The following is a 25251-nucleotide window of genomic DNA, read 5'->3' as shown; positions in this document are numbered from 1 at the left end:
CTGATTCATCGATATCAAAATTAACATCAACATCATCGACATCATCATCATCATCATCATCATCATCATCATCATCAACAACAACATCAACATCAACATTAAAAGCGATTGGAAAATTATTTGAATATTCATTATTAACACCAGCAACAATAAAAATGATGAAGAAAAAATGAGATAATATCTTTAATAATTTAATTTAAAAAAATAAAATTCTTATTATTATTTACAAAAAAATTATAATTCTAAAATTAATAAAAAATCAAATTTAGTTAATTTTTTAATTGTGTTTTTTGGTTTTTATTTTCTATTTAAAAATGATGAAAATTAAAGTAAAATTTGTTTTTTTGTTTCAAACATGTTTAATATAAATATCGTCATTATAATAATGATGTTTATAATCATTCAACAAAGTACATCGATATTACAAAAAAATAATGTTCAAAAACGACAAGTACAATCGATTCAATGTGGCAGTAAATATTTAAAAGAAACAATTGGCATATCACTAACCAATAATCATTTATATCAATTTTTATTTATCGATAATATGATTCAAATTATCCGATATGATTATCAAAGATTATCGGAAAATATCGATAAAAATGATTATAAATTGAATTTGATTGATGGTCAAATGTTGGCCAATGGATTAGAAGATTTAATACCATCGGATATAGTGGAACAATTAATGACAGTAATTCATCGGACAGATAATGATGATATAAAATCAAAAAATAATAGTAATGAATCAACAATATTAAGTATTTCAATGTCAATAAATACGAATGGTAAAATTCGTATTTATTGTATAAAATCATTGAATCGAATGAAATATTATATTGGTGATTATAATCAGGAAATTAATTCCGGTATAATGGAAACATTTATTAGTAAAAATGATCAACAACAGATAAGAGGAATAATTTCCAATCAAAATGAAGGAATATTATCATTATATTATAGTAAAACATCATTCTGTCTAAATATGGTAAAATTAAAAGAAAATTATCCTGAATGGTCAAAAATATTGGTAATTGTAAATTCAAGTTTAAATTTTATATATGAAATTAATGAATATCTTAATGAACAACAACTACAAACATTAACCAAATCATTTGATGAAATATTTGGTCAACATACATTTACATATGGTTTTGTTAGTGATAATGATCAAATGTTTTTATTTGCAAATCCTAGTGAAAAATTAATTTCATTTTCAATGAATATTTTTAAAAATAATTCTCAAAAATATCCATTCAATATACAATCATATCATGATTTTTTCTATTGTAATAAATCCTTGGATTTTATTGATAATGAATTCAATGTTTCTGCTACTATTATGGGAATGATAGCAGCATCAATAATAGTATTTATACTATTGATTGGATTGTTTGTTTATTGTTTACGAAAAATATCGGCTGAAAAAATACAAAAAAAATTGCCATTAACATCACCAAAACAACAAATTAATTTAGATGGAAAATTTTCATCAGAATCATTGATGTCACCAGCAACAACAATCACATCAACAACAATGACCGAAAAATTAGTATCAGCTTCATCAATGATATCAAAAACACCAGCAAATAAAGTGATTGAAACATCATTACCAGTTTCATCGATATCGAAAACACCAAGAACGATAAAAGGGATCGGAAAACCAACAATTCGATCATCAATATCAAAAATATCAATAACAAGTAAAGTGTCCGGAAAATCATTACCAGTTTCTTCATCAATATCAAAAACACCAAAAACAACAAAAATGTCCAAAGTCAGAAATTAATTAATTAAATTTAATGAATTTTAGTTTGAATGTTGGACAAAAACCTTTTTTTGTAAAAGAAATTGTAAGTTGAAGAATTATAAAATTCTAAATTAGAAAAAAAACTAATTAAATTAAATTTTATTGAATTTGATTTGAATTAAATATGAATGAAAATTGGTGTTTTTGGAACTTGTTAACTTGAATTTTGTTTTATATTTCTCCAGATTTTTTTGTTTGTTTGTATGATTGACAATGTATAATAATTTCTTCATTATAATAATAATGATGTCTATAATTATTTATCAAAGTACAACTACATTACAACTACAACAGTCGATTCCATGCGGCAATAAATATTTAAAAGAAACAATTGGCATATCGTTAACCAATAATCACTTATATCAATTTTTATTTATAAATGATACTATACAAATTATCAAATATGATTATCAAAAATTGATTATAAATAATGATAAAAATGATTATAAATTGAATTTAATTGATGGTCAAATGTTGGCCAATGGATTAGAAGATTTAATACCATCGGATATAGTTGAACAATTAATGACAATAATACAATGGACCGAATTTGATGATGATGATGATGATGATGAAGAAATGAATCAAAATAAATTACAACCAATAATAAGTATGGCAATGTCAATAAATAACCGGGGAAAAATACGTATTTATTGTCTAAAATCATTAGATCAATATATTTATAATATTGGTGATTATAATCAAGAAATTGATATGACAACAATGGAAATATTTCATGCAATACAATCAGAAAAATTATCTATAATGGGTACAATTTCCAATCATAATGGTATAATAATATCTTTATATAGTAAATTATCATTTTATATGAATTTGTTTAAATTACAAGAAAATAGTTTGAATTTTGAATCAAGTATATCATTTGCGATTAATTCGAGTATCGTATATCAGATAAATGAATATCCTACGGAACAGGAACAACAAACATTAACCAAATCATTTGGTGAAATATTTGGTCAAAATACATTTACATATGGTTTTGTTAGTGACAATAATCAAATGTTTTTATTTGCAAATCATGGTGAAAAATTAATTTCATTTTCAATGAATATTTTTAATAATCAGGAAAAATATCCATTTAAATTACAATCATATCAAGATTTTTTTCATTGTAATAAAACATTGGATCCAGTTAAAATTGATGATAATAAACAAATAACTATTTCTACTACTATAACTAATACTGTAAAACAATCATCAACAACAGCAGTTAATGGATCACAGAATACAATTACTACTGAACCATCATTGGATGAACAATATCCATCATTTTTGGTCATAATAATCATTACAATAATATCCATAGTAGTATTTTTATCATTATCAATTGGATTGATTGTTTATTGCAAACGAAAAATATCTAATAAAAAAATTCAATCAAAAATGAATTATTTTCCATCATATCGATTTCGTTCGGCAATTCCAATTGCATTGAAAAAACAACAACAACAAAAAATTCCATTACATTTCAGAAAACAAAAAACACCCGAACAACAACGAAAAAAAACGCCTAAAGAAATTGTAAAAAAATCTCCATTACATTTCAATAAAAAACAAAATTCACCTAAAAAACAATTAAATTTATATGGAAAATTATTACAAGATTCATCAATAACAACAGCAACAACAATGAGTAAAAAATCAGCATCACCAATAACAACAACATTGACAGAAATATTATCACCAGATTCATCCATATCAAAATCAACAACAACATCATCAATAACAATAACATCAACAAAAATAATGAATGTAAACGATCGATCGGAAATTTTATTTAATTAAAAATAATAATAAAATCTAATTTACTTAATTTTTCATTGTGTTTCTGTTGTTTTTTTCATTTAAATATGTTCAGAATTAAAGTAAAATTTGTACATTTTGAAAATTTAGTTTTTTGTTTCAAACATCTCAATTTTCTTGTTTGTTGTTGTTGTTTGATCATGTCTGATATAAATATCGTCATTATTATAATGATGTTTATAATTATTAATCAAAGTACAACGATATTACAAATAAATAATGTTCAAAAACGACAACTACAAACGATTAAATGTGGTACAAAATATTTAAAAGAAACAATTGGCATATCGATAACCAATAAACATTTATATCAATTTTTATTCAAAAATAATACGATACAAATTATCCGATATGATTATCAAAAATCAACGAAAGATAATGAGATAAATGGTTATAAATTGGATTTGATTGATGGTCAAATGTTGGCTAATGGATTAGAAGATTTAGAAATACCCAAGTATATAGTGGAACAATTAATGACAGTAATACAATGGACTGGTGATGATGAAAATCAACATTCAGCTAATAATAATAATGAACCATCAACAATAATAAGTATTACAATGTCGATTAATAAAAATGGAAGAATTTGTATTTATTGTTTGAAATCATTTGATCAAATCAAATATCATTTTGGTTATTATAATCAGGAAATTGATTCCGATAAAGTAATAACATTTATTGATATAAATGATCAAGAACAGATAAGGGGAATAATTTCCTATGAAAATAAAGGAATATTATCATCAGTTTATTATAAATTATCATATTGTTTAAATGTGTTTAAATTAAATGAAAATTATCAAAGTAATATTGATATTGAATGGACAAAAATTTTAGTGATTGATACAGATCCAAATTTTTTATATGAAATTAATGAATATCCTGATGAACAGGAACAAAAAATATTAACAAAATTATTTGGTGAAATATTTGGTCAACATGAATTTACATATGGTTTTGTTGATGATAATCAAATATTTTTATTCTCAAATCAAAATGAAAAAATAATTTCATTTTCAATGTATATTTTTACTTTGAACAATGATGATTTAAAATTTAGTTTCAATATACAATCATATCGAGATTTTTTCCATTGTAATAATACATTCTATCCTAATAATATTGATGATAATAAACATAATGATTCTATTATTAATGGAACTACAATATCTACTGTAATACATCCATTATCAACAACAAATGATTCGAAAACAACAACTACTGAACCATCATTGGATGAACAATATCCATCATTTTTGGTCATAATAATCATAACAATAGTATCCATAGTAGTATTTTTATCATTATCAATTGGATTGTTTGTTTATTGTAAACGAAAAATATCTGATAAAAATATTCAATCAAAATTTATGTATTTTCCATCATATCGATTTCGTTCGACAAAACCAATTTCACCTAAAAAACAACAACAACAAAAAATTCCATTACATTTCAGAAAACAAAAAACACCCGAACAACAAAGGAAAAAAACGCCTAAAGAAATTGTAAAAAAATCACCATTACATTTCAATAAAAAACAAAATTCACCTAAAAAACAATGTAATTTATATGGAAAATTATTACAAGATTCATCAATAACAACAGCAACAACAATGAGTAAAAAATCAGCATCACCAATATCAACAACATTGACAGAAATATTATCACCAGATTCATCCATATCAAAATCAACAACAACATCATCAATAACATTAACATCAACAAAAATAATGAACGTAAACGATCGATCGGAAATTTTATTTAATTAAAAATAATAATAAAATCTAATTTACTTAATTTTTCATTGTGTTTCTGTTGTTTTTTTCATTTAAATATGTTCAGAATTAAAGTAAAATTTGTACATTTTGTTTTTTGTTTGGTTGATCATGTCTGATATAAATGTCGTCATTATAATAATGACATTTATAATTGTTCATCAAATTACAGCGACATTACAACTACAAACGACGATTCCATGTGGTACAAAATATTTAAAAGAAACAATTGGCCTATCACTAACCAATAATCATTTATATCAATTTTTATTGATAAATGATACGATTAAAATTATCAAATATGATTATCGAAAATTATCCAAAAATAATATCGATAAAAATAATTACAAATTGAATCTAATCGATGGTCAAATGTTGACAAATGGATTACAGGATTTAATACCATCGGATATAGCAAAAGAATTTATAAAAGAAATTCCATTGAACAAGACAGAAAAATCTGTTTCTGATAGCAATGAATTAAGAAGTTTTGCAATGTCAATTAATAAACAGAATAAAATTCGTATTGTTTTTATAAAACCATTCAATAATAAAGAATATGATATTCTTGATTATAATGAACAAAAAAATATGAATAGAATTGATTCATTTACCAGGATATCAAAAGAAGAAAACAACATTATAATGGGTATAATTTCCAATAAAAATTCAGGAATAATATTATTATTTTATAATAAATTATCATATCGGTTGAATATTATATTTAAAGCAAATAAAAGATTTGATAATATTGATTTTGAATTGGCAAAATCATTGGTGGTTGATTCAGGTTTAAAATTTCTATATCAACTTGATGAAGAACCAAATGAACAACAACAACAACAAGAATTAACCAAATCATTTGCGCAAATATTTGGTCCACATACATTTACCTATGGTTTTGTTGATGATAATGATCAAATCAATTTATTCTCAAAACAAAATGAAAAATTAATAAAATTTTCAATGGATATTTTTGTTAAAAATAATATTACTCAAAAAAAATATCCATTCAAATTACAATCATTTAATGATTTTTTTCATTGTAATCGACCATTGGTTCCGGTTAAAATTGATGATAATAAACAAACGACTATTTCTACTACTTCGACTACTACTGTAAAACCATCAAGAACAAAACATGTTTCAACTAGTACCGGAAAAAGTCATCCATCAACAACAACAATATCGACAATGAAAACAGCCCGAATTTCTATAGTTATTGATAATATTGATAAATCGAATGATTTGAAAACAACTACTACTACTATACCATCACCATTTGATGAATTACATTCAAAATTTCCAATCATAATAATAATATTAATATCAATGTTAATATTTTTATTATTACCAATCGTTGTGATTATTTGTATTCAAAAGAAAAAAAAACCATCCAGGATAATTGAATCATTACGACTAAGTGATGGACCAAAACAAAGTAAATTTTCATTGAATTGTTTTAAAAAACCACCATCGCCACAAGTGCAATTTGATTTAGATAAAAAATCATCATCATTATTATTAACAACAAAAACAAAAACAATAACGAAAAAATCCGGTTTTCCAGTTTCATTAATATCCAAATCAACATCAATGACTGAAAAATCAACAAATTTATCAACATCATCATCATCGTCGTTATCAAAATCAAAATCAGAATCAATCATTGCGGATCCACAATCTCAATTAGAAAATTCATCCATTTCATCAACTTCATCAGCATCAGTGACTGAATGAATTTTACAAGAAATAAATTTTACGTTTTTAAAACATTTCATACAAACCAAAAACAAATTAAAATCAAATTAAATTAAATTAAATTTTCAGTTTTTTAATTTCTTTTGTTTCTTGTAGAATTTTTCATTTAAATATGATGGATTTACAAATTTTTAAAAAGCTTGTTTCTGTTTGCGTTGTTTGACCATGTATAATAATAAAATCGTTATTATCAAGTGGATGATGTTCATAATTATTTATCAATTTACAACAGCATTACAATTACAAACGACGATTCCATGTGGCAGTAAATATTTAAAAGAAACAATTGGCCTTTCGATAACCAATAATAATTTATATCAATTTTTATTTATCGATAATACGATTAAAATTATCAGATATGATTACAGAAAATTATCCGAAAATATCGATAAAAATGATTATAAATTAAATCTGATTGATGGTCAAATGATGGCTAATGGATTACACGATTTAATACCATCAAAGGTAGTGAAAGAATTGATGAAAATCATTCGATGGAAAGGCGATGTAAACAATACTGATAATAGTAATGATGAACAACCAATAATAAGTATGGCAATGTCGATTAATGAGTATGGTATAATACGTATTTATTGTTTAAAAACATTAAATCAAACGAAATATTATATTGGTGATTATAATCAGGAAATTGTTTTTGTAAAAATAAAAAAATATTTTGGTGTAAATGAAAAAAAACATATAATTTGTACAATATCCGATCAAAACAAAGGAATAATATCATCAGTTTATATTAAATCATCATCGTCATATCAAATAAAAATGATTAAATTAAATGAAAAACATTATGGTATTAAAAATTATGAATGGAAAAAATCATTAGTAGTGGATTCAAGTTTACAATTTATATATGTAATTAATGGACGACCAACTGAATCAGAAAAACAAATATTAACCAAATCATTTGCGAAGATATTTGATCCGCATACATTTACATATGGTTTTGTTGATGATGATAAAATCTATTTATTTTCAAATCAAGATGAAAAATTAATTAAATTTTCATCAAATTTTACAAAAAACAACAACAGTGATTCTGAACAAAAATATCCATTTAAATTACAATCATTTAAAGATTTTTTCCACTGTAATAAGCCAGTGGTTCCAGTTAAACCTGATGATGATTTTACAATGAAAACTGAATCAACAAATTCTATCGATGATAAATCATCAACAACAACTACTGAACCATTACCATCAATCACTGATGAACCGGATTCATTATTTACAAAAATAATAATAATATCGATACCAATATTAATATTATTATTAATATTATTAACCGGATTGATTGTTTGTTTTCAACAACGAAGAAGAAGAAGAAGAAAAAATCCTGTTAGAAAAATTGAATCATTACGACGACCACCGCGTAAATCCGATAAATCATTATATAATTATTTTAAAAAATTTCATTCAACTAATAGAAAATTTTTACAAAATTCATTTATATCATCATTATCATCAAAATCACCAATAATGTTGGAAAAATCATTATCATCATTATCAGATGATATAGATAAATATTCATTTTAAAAATATATGTTTACAAACAATAACAACATCGACAAATTACAAATAAAATTCTAATTAATTTGATTTCATTATTAATTCGAGTATTTTTTATTTGAAAAATTATTGTAAAATTTGTTCATTTTACAAACTTGTTTTTTGCTTTTATAATTTACAAATTTCTACTTATTTTGTAGTTTTTTTCACCAATCATGCATAATAACTTTATTATGAAAATGATTTTTATAATCATCGCTTGTAAATCCACTCAGGCATTACAAGAAAGTGTAACAAAACCAATTCCATGTGGTGCGGAAGAATATTCCGAACAATCAATTGGTTTATCAATAATAGATGATAAAATTTATCAATTTATACTTGTAAATGAAACCGAATTACAAATTATACGTTATAATTATCCTGTTTATATTGAAAATTGTGATAATAAATTAAATCTTATTGATGGTGAATTGATTAATGGTTTAGGTTATTTGATACCAACCATTTATGCAAACAAATTAATGAAAGTAATCAAATGGAATGGTGAAGGATCGAAAAAATTAAAAAAACCAAAAGAACCAATTATAGGTATTGCAATGTCAATAAATGAAAAAGGTGAATATCATATTGTTTGTTTAAAATCATTTGATCGTTATAAATATTTTATTGGTGATTATAAACAAAATCTGAATAAAATTGAAACATATGAAAAAAATTTCGAAAAAAGACATATAATGGGTACTGTTTCATATCAAAAACAAGGAATTATATTATTTTTTTATAATAAATTATCATATTATATTGAATTTCGTAAATTAGCTGAACAAATTAATGGTGGTTTTGATCTATTTGAATGGAATAAAAATTTATCCGTTAGTGTATTTAAAATGTTTCATGTAATGACCAAACAACCAGAATCATATGAATTACAACATGATTTTATTGATCCATTTAAAAAAATATTTCGTCGAAATTCATTTACATTTGGTTTTGTTGATAGTGCAAAATATCCAAATGTTTATCTATTTTCAACAGATGCACTTGCAGCACTTGGTATTTTATCAAGTTTTTTCGATAAAAATGATGAAAAATCTTATTATCCATATTCATTGACTTCATATGAAAATTTTTTTGTTTGTAAAACGAAAAATTGTCAAAACTAATCAATAAAAATTATTCGATTAAATTAATATTTGTAATTAATTTGAAAATAATAATTTTTTTATTTTACAATTTTAATTTTGATTGTTTTTAGAGTTTTAATGAATGAATAAATAAATTACAATGTTTTTTAACACACAGAAAAATATTCAAGAAGTAATGAATTAAATAGGCTTTTTATAGACCTATGATTATCAGGATCAATAAGAACCTTATTCTTGAGATCTGGAAGAAGATGAAAGTGTGATAGAAAATCAGCACCAATAATTGGATAGAGCCAGACTCTGCAATAATGAATGAATAGTTGAGTGGTTGACCAAAACCGGGGTCTATGGTTATCATTTCTAAACCATAAGTTATAATTCTGGTACCATTATGTGCATATAATTGAAAATTACACCGTTCAGATTTCTTGTTGTTGTTGAACACGTTGAGGTACTTCGACGTAGTTGGCCAAATAGATACATCGGAGCCTGTGTCAATGAGGATATGTTTTCCGGAAATTCTATCAGAAATAAAAAGTCTGTTATCATTTGTGTGTCATTGTTGTAAAGATTAGAAACAGTTTTATTGTGAGTGAAATGGTTAGAAATTATATCATTATAAGAATGAGAAAAGTAAGTGTTGAATTTTGGATGTATGTGTGTGTGAAAAAGAAGAATGAGTTTGTATGGAATTCCTATTAGTATTTTTGTAAACAATCGATTGTATGTGATTTGAATGATTATATTTGATATTCGATATTTGATCTAATGTCATTGCGCGACGGTCACCAATATGCATGAAGTGCGCTCGATCGAAATTTTGTAACAGGATGCCGACCATACTACGTTCTTCCGCTACCAATTCAGAGTCCCTCAACGTATTTTTCGTCAAGATGATCACTTCCAACATTGATTCCCAATCTTTCTCAGACGGTCGTGTAACGATAGGAAAGGAGCTTTCTTAATTCGCTTTACTAACGCTGGAATCAATCGATTTATGAAGACTCTTTTCGTTCATGGTCAACATAACTGGCGTATTCGTGGATGATGATGATGACGTAGCAACTTGTTTCGGTACGGTTTCACTAGAAGTTGAACCATTCACTACAGAACTGGTTTGCGTACTCGATCGTTTGTAATCGCGACAGAGGAAGTCCAAATGACAACGACCACATATCGTACACTTTAAATTGCGATTACAATTTCTGCTTTGGTGATTCGTATAACCGCAGCGGAAACACATTCGATTATCCATCATTACTTTCTTACGTTGTTCGGCGTCCAATGTACAATCAGCTGTAGCATGATCGCCATCCTGGAACAAACATTTTGTTTTAGCCGACGATACCATTACGTTTTTGTTCCTAGGTGGGCGTAATATTCGTCCAACTCATCACGCTCATCATCGTTGTTGTCTGCGGATTCATGCACTCGATTATGTAACGATCTTTCGACGGCAATAAATCGATTATCTCCATTAATTTGTTCGCGTTTCCCCGAATTTGCTGGTTGTCGACGATATAATGCATGATCGATTTCTTAAACTTTTGATAATCCAACGGTTCGCCACTATACATGGTCAACTTTTTCGCCGCTACCTTTACGCCACCTGACCATGTGTTGTTGTTGATACCATAATCCCACCATAATTGTGGTTGATTATTTGTAATTAATTTTTGCTTTGAAAAAATAATTTTTTATTTTACAATTTTAATTTTGATTGTTTTTAGAGTTTGAATGAATGAATTAGATAAATTACAATTTTTTTAATACAAAAAAATTTGATTTTAAAATTGTTAGTAAATTGCTCCAGGATTTCTCTGAGGTCATCACCCAAATCTGTGTTCATAATATTTCCAACAACCAGTTTGATTGGTGTGTCGGTTGGCCAGCGAATATTCGCTGAATTTATTAAGGTTGTTCATGAGTTCATCTTTTAAAAATAATTACTTTCAAAAAAAAAAAAAAAAAAAAGAAGAAAGTGTGCTCAAAAAAAGGTCCAAACAATTTTATCATTTATGCACACAATGGATAATGTGTAATATGATGTCATTTAGGTGAAAAATTTGCTCGTATAGCTGGGTCTATAGCAAGTGGTTTTTTCAATATCAATTCCTTTTGTCATTTGAATCTTTGAGGATATCCTCCTTCAATATTTTCCCTCGGTAATCTTCCGGCAAAATCTTTTTTAAAATAGCTTTTTTCTTTTGAATTGAGAAAGCCTGATTGTATAGTGGAGTTGTCTGCACCACACACATTCGGTAACGATGTGTGAAACATCGAAATTTCCATTGTATCCAGTGTGTTAAATTGTTATGCCGTTTTGCGAATAACACTGAGATTCTTGACAATACAATAGGAATATTTATAATATTCACATTATGTTTAAATGCAAAATTTCCAGTTCATTTAGGTCAATTTTCTTGAAAGGCTTTTCGACTTATGATTTCAAAAAAAAAATCAAAAAGTAAAAGTATGTTTTCTCTCTTTGTTCTATCTTTGAATATTCTCAAATGAGCAATATTTAACATCTAAAACAAAACAAAAAAAATGAAAAAACAAAAATACAAATTAGAAACCAAAGAAAATAGAAAATCAATCAAACAAGCATTTCGAAATTGAATTTCGATTGTTCAAAACAAAAAAAAACATTCAAATTACAATGATTTTTTTGTAAAAAGAAAATACCTTGTAATGATGAAAATGAAGAATGATTACAATGCCTTTTTTTAAAGGTATATATTGCTATATATGTATTGACAGGTAAGGGGGGTAAAAGCCATCGCAAAATGACTAGTTTTATCACAAGTTTTTTGAATATTTGTCTGTGATAAAGTTTGATGGAAAAAATTGTTAAAAACATTTAAAACACCAGAATTTATTTAGCAGAGAAGCCTATTTCACCAAAGGTAAAAAAAAGTTATTTGTAGCTGAACTTGGTTGTTTTAACTTGAATATCGAACGTGAATATACAATTAAAAAACACGTTTATAATGTTTTTGTAATGAAAAAAAATCGAGTTTATATGCACGTTATCGAAATTCGATTTCGAATTTTTCGTTTTTTTACATAACCGTTGATGTAACGTGAACAACAGAAAACATATATGTTGTTCATATTCGAAAATTCGATCAAATCGAGTTCACTTGACTTTGAATTTGTTTTATTTGTTCGATAACCGAACATATTACATTGTTAAAATTTCGAAAAATTTTTTGTAAAAATATTTATCGTCTTTAAGCCAATTTAATCCACCGAAAATGGATTTTGACTCTAAACTTTAGAGGTTGGCAATTTGCCTACATATAATCGCAAAAAAATGGCCTATTTTTCGTGTATTATCAATATCAAAAAATAATAGTGGAGCTATCAGAAGTGTTAAAGATTAAAGATCTCGAAAAAAGAATCCGAATTGATTCGTCCAATTGCTGAAATTATCAAATTAGAATCGCACCGGGAGTGTGATGAAATCAATTCGAATTAAAGATTTCGTCGAATTTTCGAATAATATTTCAAAATCGAACCTAAACTGTTTGTTTTATTACACATAGTCAATAGTCATGGTCATCAACCTAACCTCACTGAACTATGAATCACAGTCATAGTCAATAGTCATGGTCATCAACCTAACCTCACTGAACTATGAATCATGGTCATTAACCTAACCTCACTGACAACAACAACAATGACCAAAATACATTAAATAATTTTAATTTTTTTTTAAATTAAATTAATATTTTTATAATCGAATTTGGTGATTTAAATATGATGAAAATTAAAGTTAAATTTGTATTTTTTAAAAAATTTGTTGTTTATTTTTTGTTTTGTTTTATTTTTAAATTCCTTGTTTACAAATCTTGAATTTTCATTTCACTCGTTTGATATCATGTATGATAATAATATCATCATCATTATAAAAATGACGATGATGTTTATAATAATTATTCATCAATTTACAACAACATTACAACTACAACAAAAACAACTAAAACAACAGCCAATTCCATTTGATAATGATAATAAAATTATAATAACCAATAGAAATGTTAACAACAGTGTCAATAACATCATCAATGGGATTCAAGGTATTGTTGGTAATATTACAAATTTATCAAATAATACGAATAATAATAATAAAACAAATGAAGTAAAAAATAGTAAAAAATTTATACCAAGAACAATATTATCAGTATTTATATTAATATTAATACCATCAATATTAATTGTATTAATTATACAATATAAAAGACAAATTGCAAGAAAAATGGATTTACAACGTTATAATCAACGTAGATTCCCTATAAATCAATATCAAATTAATAATCTTTTGAATCAAACATTAAATGATCAAAATAATAAACAACAACAACAACAACAACAAAAACAACGAAAACAACCATCACGATCACCACCACCAATACCGAAATTGGAACAAACATTTGATTCATTTATAAATGAAAATTCATCGCCAGATACAACAACAATGATCGATTAAAAAAACTTAAATCAATTAAAATAACTAAATTTAAAAAAAATAAAAATTTAATTAACTTTTGTAATTCTATTGTAATTTTTCATTTAAATATGATGCAAATTCAAACAGAATTTATTAGTATTTTTTATTTTTGTAATTTTGTTTTTTTTTATTATTATTATTTTCGCTTGTTCCCGATCAAAATGTTCAACAATTTCTTCGTTACAATGATGTTTATAATGCTCATCTATCAATGTACAACAACATTACAACAACAAGAAAAACAACAACAAAAAATTTGTGGTACTGAATATTTGAAAGAAACAGTTGGCTTATCGATAACAAGTGATAATCAATTATTTCAATTTTTATATATAAATGATACTATAAAAATTATACATTATGAATATAAAACATTGATTAGAAATAATGATGGAAAAGAATATAGATTAAATTTGAAGAAAGGTGAATTATTATCGAATGGATTAAAGTTTTTACTACCAGCGAATGTAGTACAACAATTAATGGTACTTTTCCGTTAGCCGGGCGCATTTTTGTATAAATGTATAAACTTATATATTTTGATATACAGTTATATAAATATGGTATTATGTGCAACACAGGCAAATGAACATTTCGAAGTGTTGTTTCGAACACTTCGAAATGTTAGTGCAAATGAAACATTCAGTTATGGATTTTTCAGTAAAAACATTTGTTTATTTAAAATAAAAGTAGATTTTTATCATTTCGATTAATTTCAATTGGGAATATTAGATTAGGAATCAAAAACTTGCACAACTCAATGATAACTACATACATAAACAAAGGATAGAGCAAATGTACATTCTTTGGTTTTTAATTAATCAAACTTAATTTAGGCAGGTTAGGTTAGGTTAGGCTTTGACAGTTAGGTTTTCCGGGTAGGAAAACCTAACTGCTAATAGAAATATTTGATTTAAAAAAATATCCAATATCAATGCAAAGAGTTTTCATATATGATGATGTCTTCATTTATAATCGTGTGGTGAAACGTTAAATTTTTTTTTTCTAGCAATTCGCATGAAAATTTATGAATCAAAATTTATGATTGAATTTAGAAATATTTGATAATCTAATATATGATGAATTTCGTTAGAATTTTTCCTTGATTAAAGATAATGCAGATTAAGAACTCATAAATACATGCAACTATATCCAAAACCCTATCCACTTATTAACTGCAAGTAACAATTTCATAACACCTTATCATACACCACACTTGTACATATCATCACAAAAAAACAATCAAATTCAATAACATTTGCAAACACATCCTTCTTCATCTGTAAATATTTCTAAATAACACTTTCTTTACATTTATTTTATTTGTATTTTCATTTACTTTATTTGTATTTTCAGAAATGGTGCAAACATCCCGTTGGATGAAGCACTTTCTTTCAAATAAAATTATTATTATTCTATCCCATAAGAACTCATAAAAAACCTCATATAGGAACCCAAAACGGTTTTGGTGTTCTTAATCTACAGGTGATCCATTTCAAGTTTAGTTTTGCAAAAAACAGTTAGGTTTTCCTACCCGGAAAACCTAACAGTTATAACCTAACCTAACCTAACCTGCCTAGATTAAGTTTGATTAATTAAAAACCAAACAATGTTCATTTGCTCTATTCTTTGTTTAGAGTCTTTAATCAGGTACTATTATCATGGATGTTTTTTAAAATTTATCATGCAAATATCAAAATGAAAGTATTCTAAATAGCATTCAATCGAACATTCGAATTATTGTTTTGTTTTAAATATCACTGAGAGAAAAGTGTGCACGCCACTCGCTAACACATTTGCATTCACACTTTACACAAACATTTTTTCAATATATATTTTATATATATAAAATATTTATATAATGTATACAAAAATGCGCCCGGCTAACGGAAAAGTACCCAATTAATGATTGTAATACAATGGCCAGGTGATCAAACAGATTCAAATGATAAACCACTAATTAGTATTGGAATATCGATAAATAAACGTGGAGAAAGACGTTTATATTGTTTGAAAACATTTAATTATAAAAAATATTATATTGGTGATTATAATCAAAAAATTGATCCGAATAAAATGAAATTAATTGAAAAAATATATGAAAAACCAACAATAATGGGTATAATTTCTGATCGTAGTGATGGATTAATTGTAATTTCATATGATAAACAGTCATATTATTTAGAAATGAAACAATTATCTCAAACAAAATATGGTCAGGATACGAATTTTGAATGGATAAAAGCAATAGCAGTGGATAAAAGTAAAACATTAGTATATGAAATTGATAAAAGTAAAAAACGTTCACAACAAGAGCTACAAACATTAATTGAATTATTTCAACAAACATTTGGACAATATGAATTTACCTATGGTTATATTGATGGTACAGTAATATTAAGATTATATTTATTTACAAATCGTTTGGAAATGGGAAAATATATAACATTTTCATCAAGTTTCATTGGATCAAAATTAGATGAAATATATCGTTATCATTTCTATATACATTCATTTAATGATGTATTTTATTGTAGTGAAGAAATTAAAGATAGAAATATTATTGAAAATTCTATTAAAAATAAACTGAAATTATTGAATCATACGAATTATAAACGTGATAAACGAGAAGATAAAGAACAGAAATTTCTACCATCATTTTTACCGTATACATTTTTATCATTATTTATAATAGTATTGGTACCATTATTATTATTTGGTTTGATTGTTAATCATCGTAGACAGATTACAAGAACAATTGATTCACTTGCAAATGAAAAATCATTATCCGATACATCAGCAATGATCGAATAATTATTAAATTGAATTACAAGCAAAAAAAATTCGATTAACTTTTTGTAATTCTGTTTTTTGGTTTTGTAATTAAAAAATTTCATATTTAAATATGATTAAAATTCAATGTTAAATTTGTATTTTTTTTTGTGATTTTGTTTTTCGCTTTTTTTGTTTCTGATCAAAATGTTTAACAATTTCTTCGTTACAATGATGCTTATAATGCTCATCTATCAATATACAACTACATTACAACAACAACAACAGCAACAAAAAATATGTGGTACTGAATATTTTAAAGAAACAATTGGCATATCAATAGCTAATGATCGATTATATCAATTTCTATATATAAATGATACAATAAAAATAATTTTTTATGATTATAGAAAATTAATTAAAAATAATGATGAAAAAGATTATAAATTAAATTTGAACAATGGTCAATTCTTACCGGATGGATTAAAGTTTTTAATATCCTCGTATATAGTACAACAATTAATGATTGTAATAAAATGGCCAGGTGATCGATCAGATTCAAATAAAAAACCAATTATAAGTATTGGAATATCGATAAATGATCGCGGAGAAAGACGTATATATTGTTTAAAAACATTTAATTATAAAAAATATTATATTGGTGATTATAGTCAAAGAATTGATCCGAATAAAATTGAATTATTTTCTGTAAAATATGAACAACCAACAATAATGGGTATAATTTCTGATCGTAGAGGTGGATTAATTATATTTTCATACGATAAACAGTCATATTATTTACAAATGAAACAATTATCTCCAAAAAAATATGGTCAGGATTTGAATTTTGAATGGATAAAAGCATTGGTAGTTGATAAAAGTAAAACATTTGTATATGCAATTGATGAAAAGAAAAAACTTTCACAACAACAGCAACAAACATTAATGGAATTATTTGAACAAACAATTGGCCAATATGAATTTACCTATGGTTATATTGATGGTACAAAAATGTTAAGATTTTATTTATTTACAAATCGTTTGGAAATGGAAAAATTTATAACATTTTCAGCAAATTTTATTAGAGAAAAAGCAGATAAAGAAAATCGTTATCATTTTTTTATAAATTCCGTTCAATATTTATTTTATTGTAATAAACAAATTACGAATAGAAATATTATTGAAAATTCTATTAAAAATAAACTGAAATTATTGAATAATACGAATTATAAACGAGATAAACGAGAGGATAAATTTCAACCATCATTTTTACCGAAAACATTTTTATCATTATTCATAATAGTATTTGTACCATTATTATTATTTGGTTTGATTGTTAATCATCGTAGACAAATTACAAGAACAATTGATTCACTTACCAATGAAAAATCATTATCAGATACAACAGCAATGAACGAATAATTTTTAAATTGGATTACAAGTAAAAAAAAATTCGATTAACTTTTTGTAATTCTGTTTTTGGTTTTGTAATTAAAAATTTGAAATATTTAAATATGATTAAAATTCAATGTTAAATTTGTATTTTTTTAAAAATTGTAATTTCTTTTGTGTTGTTTGTTCGACCATGTATAATAATATCTTCGTTATTATAATGATGATGTTTATAATAATAATTATTGATCAATTTACAATAACATTACAAAAACAACAAACAGTTCAATGTGGTAATGATTATCTACCTAAAACAATTGGCCTATCAATAACAAATAATCAATTATATCAATTTTTATTTATTGATAAAATGATTAAAATTATAAGATATGATTATAATGAATTAATTATAAAAAATAATGATAATAATAAACAAAATTATAATAAATTTAATTTAACTAATGGCCAATGGATGTTGAATGGATTAAAAGATTTTCAAATACCATTACATTCAATTGAAAAATTAATGTCAGTAATCAAATGGACTGGTAATATAAATTCAGCAAATAATAATAATTATAATGCTGAACCAATATCACCATCACCGATAATATCGATAGCAATATCGTTTGATAATCATAAACGAATACAAATTTATTGTATAAAATCATATGATCGTATAAATTATTTTGTTGGTAATTATAAACAAAAATTTGATTCAGTAAAAACATTATTCATAAGTTATAATGAACCACGGATAATGAGTGTAATATCGAATCAACATCAAGGAATTATAACAATTTCTTATAATCAAAAATCATTTTATTTAAGAATGAAAAAATTAACCAATGATAATGATGATAATGGTAATGAATTTGAATGGACAAAAACAATGTTAATTGAAACGGATAATTTTAATGATTTATTAATACATGTACAAAATGGACAATCGGAAAATAAAAATGAATTAATAAAATCATTTGGTCAAATATTTGATTCAAATATGTTTACATTTGGTTTTGTTGATGGTACAGCATTTATAAAATTTTATCTGTTTTCAAATTCAACCAAAAAAATCATTACATTTGCAGCAAATTTTATTTTAAATAATTCGGATAAAGGATTTTATCGTTTATTTATAAATTCATTTGAAGATTTACTTTTTTGTAATTCGAAAAAAGTAATTATAGATAATAACAACAACAACAATAATAAAGAGAACGATGACAACAAGAAGGATAAGAACAACAACAAAAAGGATAAAGACAAAAAGGGTAACAACAACAAGGATAACAACAAAGATAAGAACAACAACAACAACAAAGACAAAAATAAAGAGAATAAAGATAAAGACAAAAAGAACAACGACAAAAATAACGAGAATAACAACAACAAAGATAATACCAATAAGGATAACAAAAACAACAACAACAATGAAAAGAATACAGAATCGAATAATAAACAATTGAATATTGATGATGGAAAATTTCATCCAAAATTTTTACATATTTTATTATTAATATTATTAATATTAATAATATTAATTGGTTTAATTACTTTTACGAAAAGAAAAAAACGTATTAGAAAAATTGAATCATTAATATATAAAAAGGATAAAAGTAAAATGAAAACAAAACATAAACAAAGATCAACAGTAGATTCATTGTCAAAAACAACAGCCACAACAACAATCACCGATAATGACCGTTATTAATTTTTGATTTTTAATTAATTTAATTTGATCGAATTTTTAAAAAAATATTAATAAAATTATTTATTATAAAAATTATAAAAATTTTGATTTAAAAATAACCAACACAGTGTTGATTATAAATTTGACTGAGAGAAAAAAAACAAAAATTCGTCTAGTTTAAATGTTTCGTTATATGAAATTATCAACATTATTCATATGGATAATTATAGTAGTGATAATATTATTACAATATGATTATGTTTTGGGACGAGAACGTGAAGTGGAAAAAGATCAAAGAGATCGAGAACATCAAGACGATCAAGGAGATCAAGATCGAGACCAAGAACATCGAGAACATCAAGACGATCGAGACCAAGAACATCATCAAGAAGAACATCATGAAGAAGAACATAAACAAATTGAATGTGGTAATGATTATCTTTCCAATACAATTGGTTTATCAATAACAAACAATCAAATTTATCAGATAATATTTGAAAATCAAATAATACATACAATAATTTATCCATATAGAGATAGAAGAATAATTGAAATACGTAAAATTATCAATGATGATAACGAAGAACAAATTAATTATAAAATGAATTTAATAAATGGCAAGGATTATAAATTAGAACAATTAATACCATTTCCAGAAATTTATAAACAAATATTACAATCATTTTTTGATTTAAAACAACAACAACAAAAAATGTCATCGATTATTATGTTGGATGATGGTGGTGGTGGTGGTCATCATGGTGGTCATCATGGTGATAATAATAATGATCATCAACAAATTAGATTTTTTTCCTATGTAACAACATTGAGAATAGAACATTTTATTATTGATTATAATCCAAAAAATTCATTACAACAAATTGATATTTCTGAAATGAAATTTTCAAATCGTACTGAAATGGTTGCTGCTAGTAATGGTAATCGATTTCGATTAGTAACATTTGTTATAAATGATGATTCAATAAGAATTGGAAAATTTTTAGAATCAAAACAAGTGATTTACCGCTTGTATATTGATCATATGAATGAAAAACAATTCATATCAATGTCAGAACGTATGGAAAATATTGAACCAGAATTGGATAGAAAATATCGTGAAAATATACAAAAATATTTTGGACAATATAAATTTGAATATGGTTTTATTGAAACATTTTTATGTAAAGAAGAAAATATTGAACCATATGAAGAGGAAATATTATTTATATTTTCAAATCAAAATAAAAAAATATTAACATTAAATATTGGTAATATATTTACTGGGCAATCATATATACCATATTCAATTTATAATTATATTGATTTTTTTCATTGTGAATCGTTATCAGATGATCAAGGTAATCAACAAGGTAATCAAGACAATAATCAAGAAGACAATAATCAAGAAGGTGATAGAATAAAAAAAAGATGTTATCAAAAAAAATCTACAACAAATAATAATAATAATGATAAAGAAAATAATTTTAAAATTTATATTATAATTATATCGGTTGCAATTATAATTATGATTATATTTCCATTAATAGCAATAATATCAATGATTTGTTATTCAAAAGGTCGTTGTCAATGTTGTTTATGTCATCGTTTGTTTAATCGTATGCATGTTAAACAAATGATGATGCAACTTGAAAAACAACAACAAAGAAAACAAGAAAATTCAAACAATTTAATATCAAGAACAATTGAATCAACATTATTAACAACAACAACAGTACCATCAATACAATCAACAATTAAAACAAAATTTTTTAGAAAATAACCGAAAATGAAAATAAAAATAAAAAAATGAAAATTACCACCACCACCATTATTATGATTTTATTTTTAGTTTCTCTCTCTCTCTCGCTCCCACACACACTCTTTGTTCAAAAATAATGTTTTTTCCCATTTTGTTGTTGTTGTTGTTGTTATTTGAATTACAACAACAACAAAACAACAACAACAACAACAACATGGTGGTGAGAAGAAGAAGAAGAAAATAACCAAAAATATCAATTTTCAGGAAAGATTTTCCAATTTCCGATTTCAAAAAATAATGTTTTTTCCTTTTCGTTTTCTTCGTTCGGATAACAAAATAGAAAGGGAAAATCTTCTTTTTTAAATTAAAAATCCAAAAAATGCACACCTTTATATTTATATAAATCACAAGACAATCACCTGAAACTTTTTGATTTCCAAACACACCACACACTCGCATCAAATCTATTATTAACTTTATACTCATTCATTTTTAGACATGCAATCAACAACGAAGAAACGAAGAAATTGATAATTTGATTGATTGACAGATGTTATAACCGTAGTAAATGAGTGGGCGGCTAGAGGAGAAAATTGAAAATTGACAGCCATCATTTCCCGATAAAGGATGTTCAGGGTGTTGAAAACCATCACGTACTATATGAATGGATGGATTATCTTTGAAACAAAACATTCGAATCCAATTTATTTATACAAAAAAATCCTATGTGAAAAAAATTTTTAAAAAAAATTTTAAATAACATTTTTTAACCTAAAAAAGAGATAATTTCAAAAATGAGAATCTTTACGAATTTGTTGTTCATAATGTGGAATCACAAATGAAGAATGAAGAATTTCCTGTGAATTAACAATCGAATGTTTATGAAGTATATAATAACAACAACAAAAAGAATGGCCAAAAAAAATCAAAAGAAAAAACTCAACGAAACAAAAACAAAAAAAGGGTTAATGTGGTTTGTGTTTGATTGATTAACAATAGAAAATTAACTTGGTTTTGTTTTTCTTTTCCCAAAGAACAGGAAGAAAAGAATAATTCGGTAATCACATTTGTTTTGTTTTTGTGTTTGTGTATGTTTTTTATGTAAAGAAAACAGAAAAAAGCACCATAATCTGGATGGAAATAATAGTTGATTGATATTATCATTATCATCATCATCATCATCATCATTATCATTATCGGGGTTGTCCATAATCATAATAATTTATTATATTCAATAAATGTTGATTTTATATCATTTAATACGACATCAAGTTCTTTACGAAGATCTATGATAATGAAGAAAAGAAAAGAAAGAATTTAAAAATGAAATTTTCAAGAAAAATCAAAACATACCATATATTCTATCACGACAAGAATTGGCTTTCAAACGCATTGAATCATCCAATTCATTTAATTTACTATCATAAATTGGATCATCAATTTTTATGCCCATCTGAGAGGGAAAAAAACGAAATGAAAATGAAAATTTTGTTCAAATTATCAAAAAAAGCAAAACAAAACAAAAAACACTTACACAATGTAAATTTTTATGCTGTTCATTTATTTGACATTCAATCTGTACACGACAATTATTTAAACGTCTTAATTCTTGTTTTAATGTTTCACGTTTTGTAATACGTTCATTTATTTTATCTTTGATTAATTGATTTACTTCTATACGATCTTTATAATCCATTACCAAAAAAAAAAAAACAAAAATCTTTGTTATTTCGTGTAAAAATCGAAAATTTCTTAATTGTTTTTTGCTCAGGGCAAGATTTTCCGTTCGAAGCACCAAACAAAAAACACTATGATGATTAACGATGGAAATGATAATGTAAACCGATGTCAATCTTCAGACAACAAAGTTTTTTTTGTTTGTAAATATCACTGATTGATAAGAAATGATTGATTATCAAACACAATGACGATGATTATGCTGGTGAATCAAATGATGGTCGTTTTCTTCGTAAAAAAGTTGTTTGTTTGTTTGATTAAATTCAATCAACATACTGACAATCGATAAAATTCACAAAGAAAAACAAAACAAAAACAAAAACAAAACCAAAAGAATTTTATGCGTTTCGGCGATGAATGCGGAAAGATGTATACAGTTAGTTTTTTCAACAACAACAACAACAAAATTGAAAGTGAAAATATGAAGAAGATGAGAGTGATGCTTCAGAGAGAGAGAAAAACGAAACAAGAAAATCCAAGATGAGAGTCAACAAAAAAAAAATTTGTTGTTGTTGTTGTTTTGTGCGTGTAAATATTCGAACAACAACAACAACAAATGAAAAATAAAAATTTAGGCCAAAACGGGCGTTTATAGACAACACATCTGCAGAGAGAAAATGTCTAAAAAACATTTAGCTGGCCATCGGCAAAATGGTTCTCGCAACAACAACAACAACAAAAATCGTTCGATGCAAAAATGGAAATCACAAAAAAATGCGGTTGTTGTTCTTTGATTGTTTTCGAACGTTCGAATGTTTTTTTTTCGATAATGATGATGATGATTGCTGGCTACGAAAAAACGAAGATAATTTTAAATCCAACCGATAATGTTTCGATGTCGAAGATGATGATGATGAAAGTGAAAGTGCAGTGTGGTGAAATTGGGCCAAAAATATACCAAAAAAAAAAAAAAAGTTTTTTCTTCTTCTTTTTCGAATTTAATCGTCAAATTTTTTGTTGTTGTTATTGGCAACTTTGCCAACAGGCAAACTATGATGATGATGATGATGATGATGAGGAAATTTTATGTTTTTTTCGGTTCGTGGCGTTTTGGATGGAAATTTCTTTTTTTAAAAAAATTTAAAACAATAATTATATTGATAATTATAACTTGTCGTCGGTTTGATTTTCGATTTTTCTTGGATATGAAATCAATCAAATCGAAGGCGAAAAAATCAGGGAAACTTTTTTTCTTCGGAAAAGATCAAATGAGCATCACCATTTTTTTTGGGATTCAATAATCATCGATTGATTAATTGGTCGTCGATCGATCACACAAAAAAAATGCAGATGTTTTTTTTTGTCCTCGAATTCTGGATTTACTTTCATCGAATGTGAATGCAGTTGACAATCATGGAATGTTTTCTCTCACCACTATTTTCTATGCTTTTCCTTCGCAAATTTTTTTTATTCATCATCGAACATGTCCTATTCAAAAATGACATGATCAAGTTTTTTTTTTGTTTACCCAGTTTTTAAGAAACCTGTATTCCATTTTATTCATTTACCTATTTCAATTAAAATGAATTCAATGAGC

At 25.2% G+C, this 25251-nt stretch overlaps 3 protein-coding genes across 4 annotated transcripts; 1 reads left to right on the top strand and 2 right to left on the bottom strand.

Moving 5' to 3' along the window:
* Window positions 1-353: 353 nt before the first annotated feature.
* Window positions 354-22717, top strand: LOC142646028 (uncharacterized). 2 transcript variants are annotated; one of them, XM_075823884.1, is made up of 2 exons: window positions 354-1853; window positions 22474-22717. In XM_075823884.1, the coding sequence occupies exon 1, from the start codon at window positions 356-358 to the stop codon at window positions 1787-1789; it is 1434 nt and encodes a 477-aa protein (XP_075679999.1). In that variant the 5' UTR covers window positions 354-355; the 3' UTR covers window positions 1790-1853; window positions 22474-22717. The 2 variants fall into 2 exon arrangements, with proteins under 2 accessions (XP_075679999.1, XP_075680000.1); XM_075823885.1 differs by lacking the exon at window positions 22474-22717 and adding an exon at window positions 1996-2100.
* LOC142646031 (uncharacterized) lies at window positions 10263-11527 on the bottom strand (the record flags this gene model as incomplete). Its single annotated transcript, XM_075823892.1, is given in 4 exon segments — window positions 10263-10785; window positions 10788-10851; window positions 11200-11242; window positions 11245-11527. Coding segments are annotated over 4 exon segments (714 nt in total), but the record flags the coding sequence as incomplete, so codon positions are not given.
* A 113-nt stretch (window positions 22718-22830) lies between the features above and the next one.
* LOC113797061 (uncharacterized) lies at window positions 22831-25094 on the bottom strand. The gene is made up of 3 exons (XM_027347376.2): window positions 23512-25094; window positions 23331-23430; window positions 22831-23263 (listed from the first exon to the last, which is right to left on the bottom strand). Exons 1-3 carry the CDS (start codon window positions 23671-23673, stop codon window positions 23190-23192), a joined length of 336 nt encoding a protein of 111 aa, XP_027203177.2. The 5' UTR covers window positions 23674-25094; the 3' UTR covers window positions 22831-23189.
* Between the last annotated feature and the right edge of the window lie 157 nt (window positions 25095-25251).

The sequence above is a fragment of the Dermatophagoides pteronyssinus genome, unplaced genomic scaffold, assembly GCF_027571235.1.
Source record: "Dermatophagoides pteronyssinus isolate colony J.1.1.1.1 unplaced genomic scaffold, Derpt_VIB-CSIC_2022.12 sq0039, whole genome shotgun sequence".
Lineage (NCBI taxonomy): Eukaryota > Metazoa > Arthropoda > Arachnida > Sarcoptiformes > Pyroglyphidae > Dermatophagoides > Dermatophagoides pteronyssinus.
This window is presented reverse-complemented; position numbering and strand designations above follow the sequence as displayed.

Bases quoted from the DNA above. Each gene is read 5' to 3' on its own strand.
- LOC142646028 (XM_075823884.1), top strand. From the start codon at position 356: ATGTTTAATATAAATATCGTCATTATAATAATGATGTTTATAATCATT.
- LOC113797061 (XM_027347376.2), bottom strand. From the start codon at position 23,673: ATGGATTATAAAGATCGTATAGAAGTAAATCAATTAATCAAAGATAAA. The intron at 23,431-23,511 runs GTAAGTGTTTTT...TTTCCCTCTCAG, and splicing joins AGCATAAAAATTTACATTGT to ATGGGCATAAAAATTGATGA. The intron at 23,264-23,330 runs GTATGTTTTGAT...TCATTATCATAG, and splicing joins TTGTCGTGATAGAATATATG to ATCTTCGTAAAGAACTTGAT.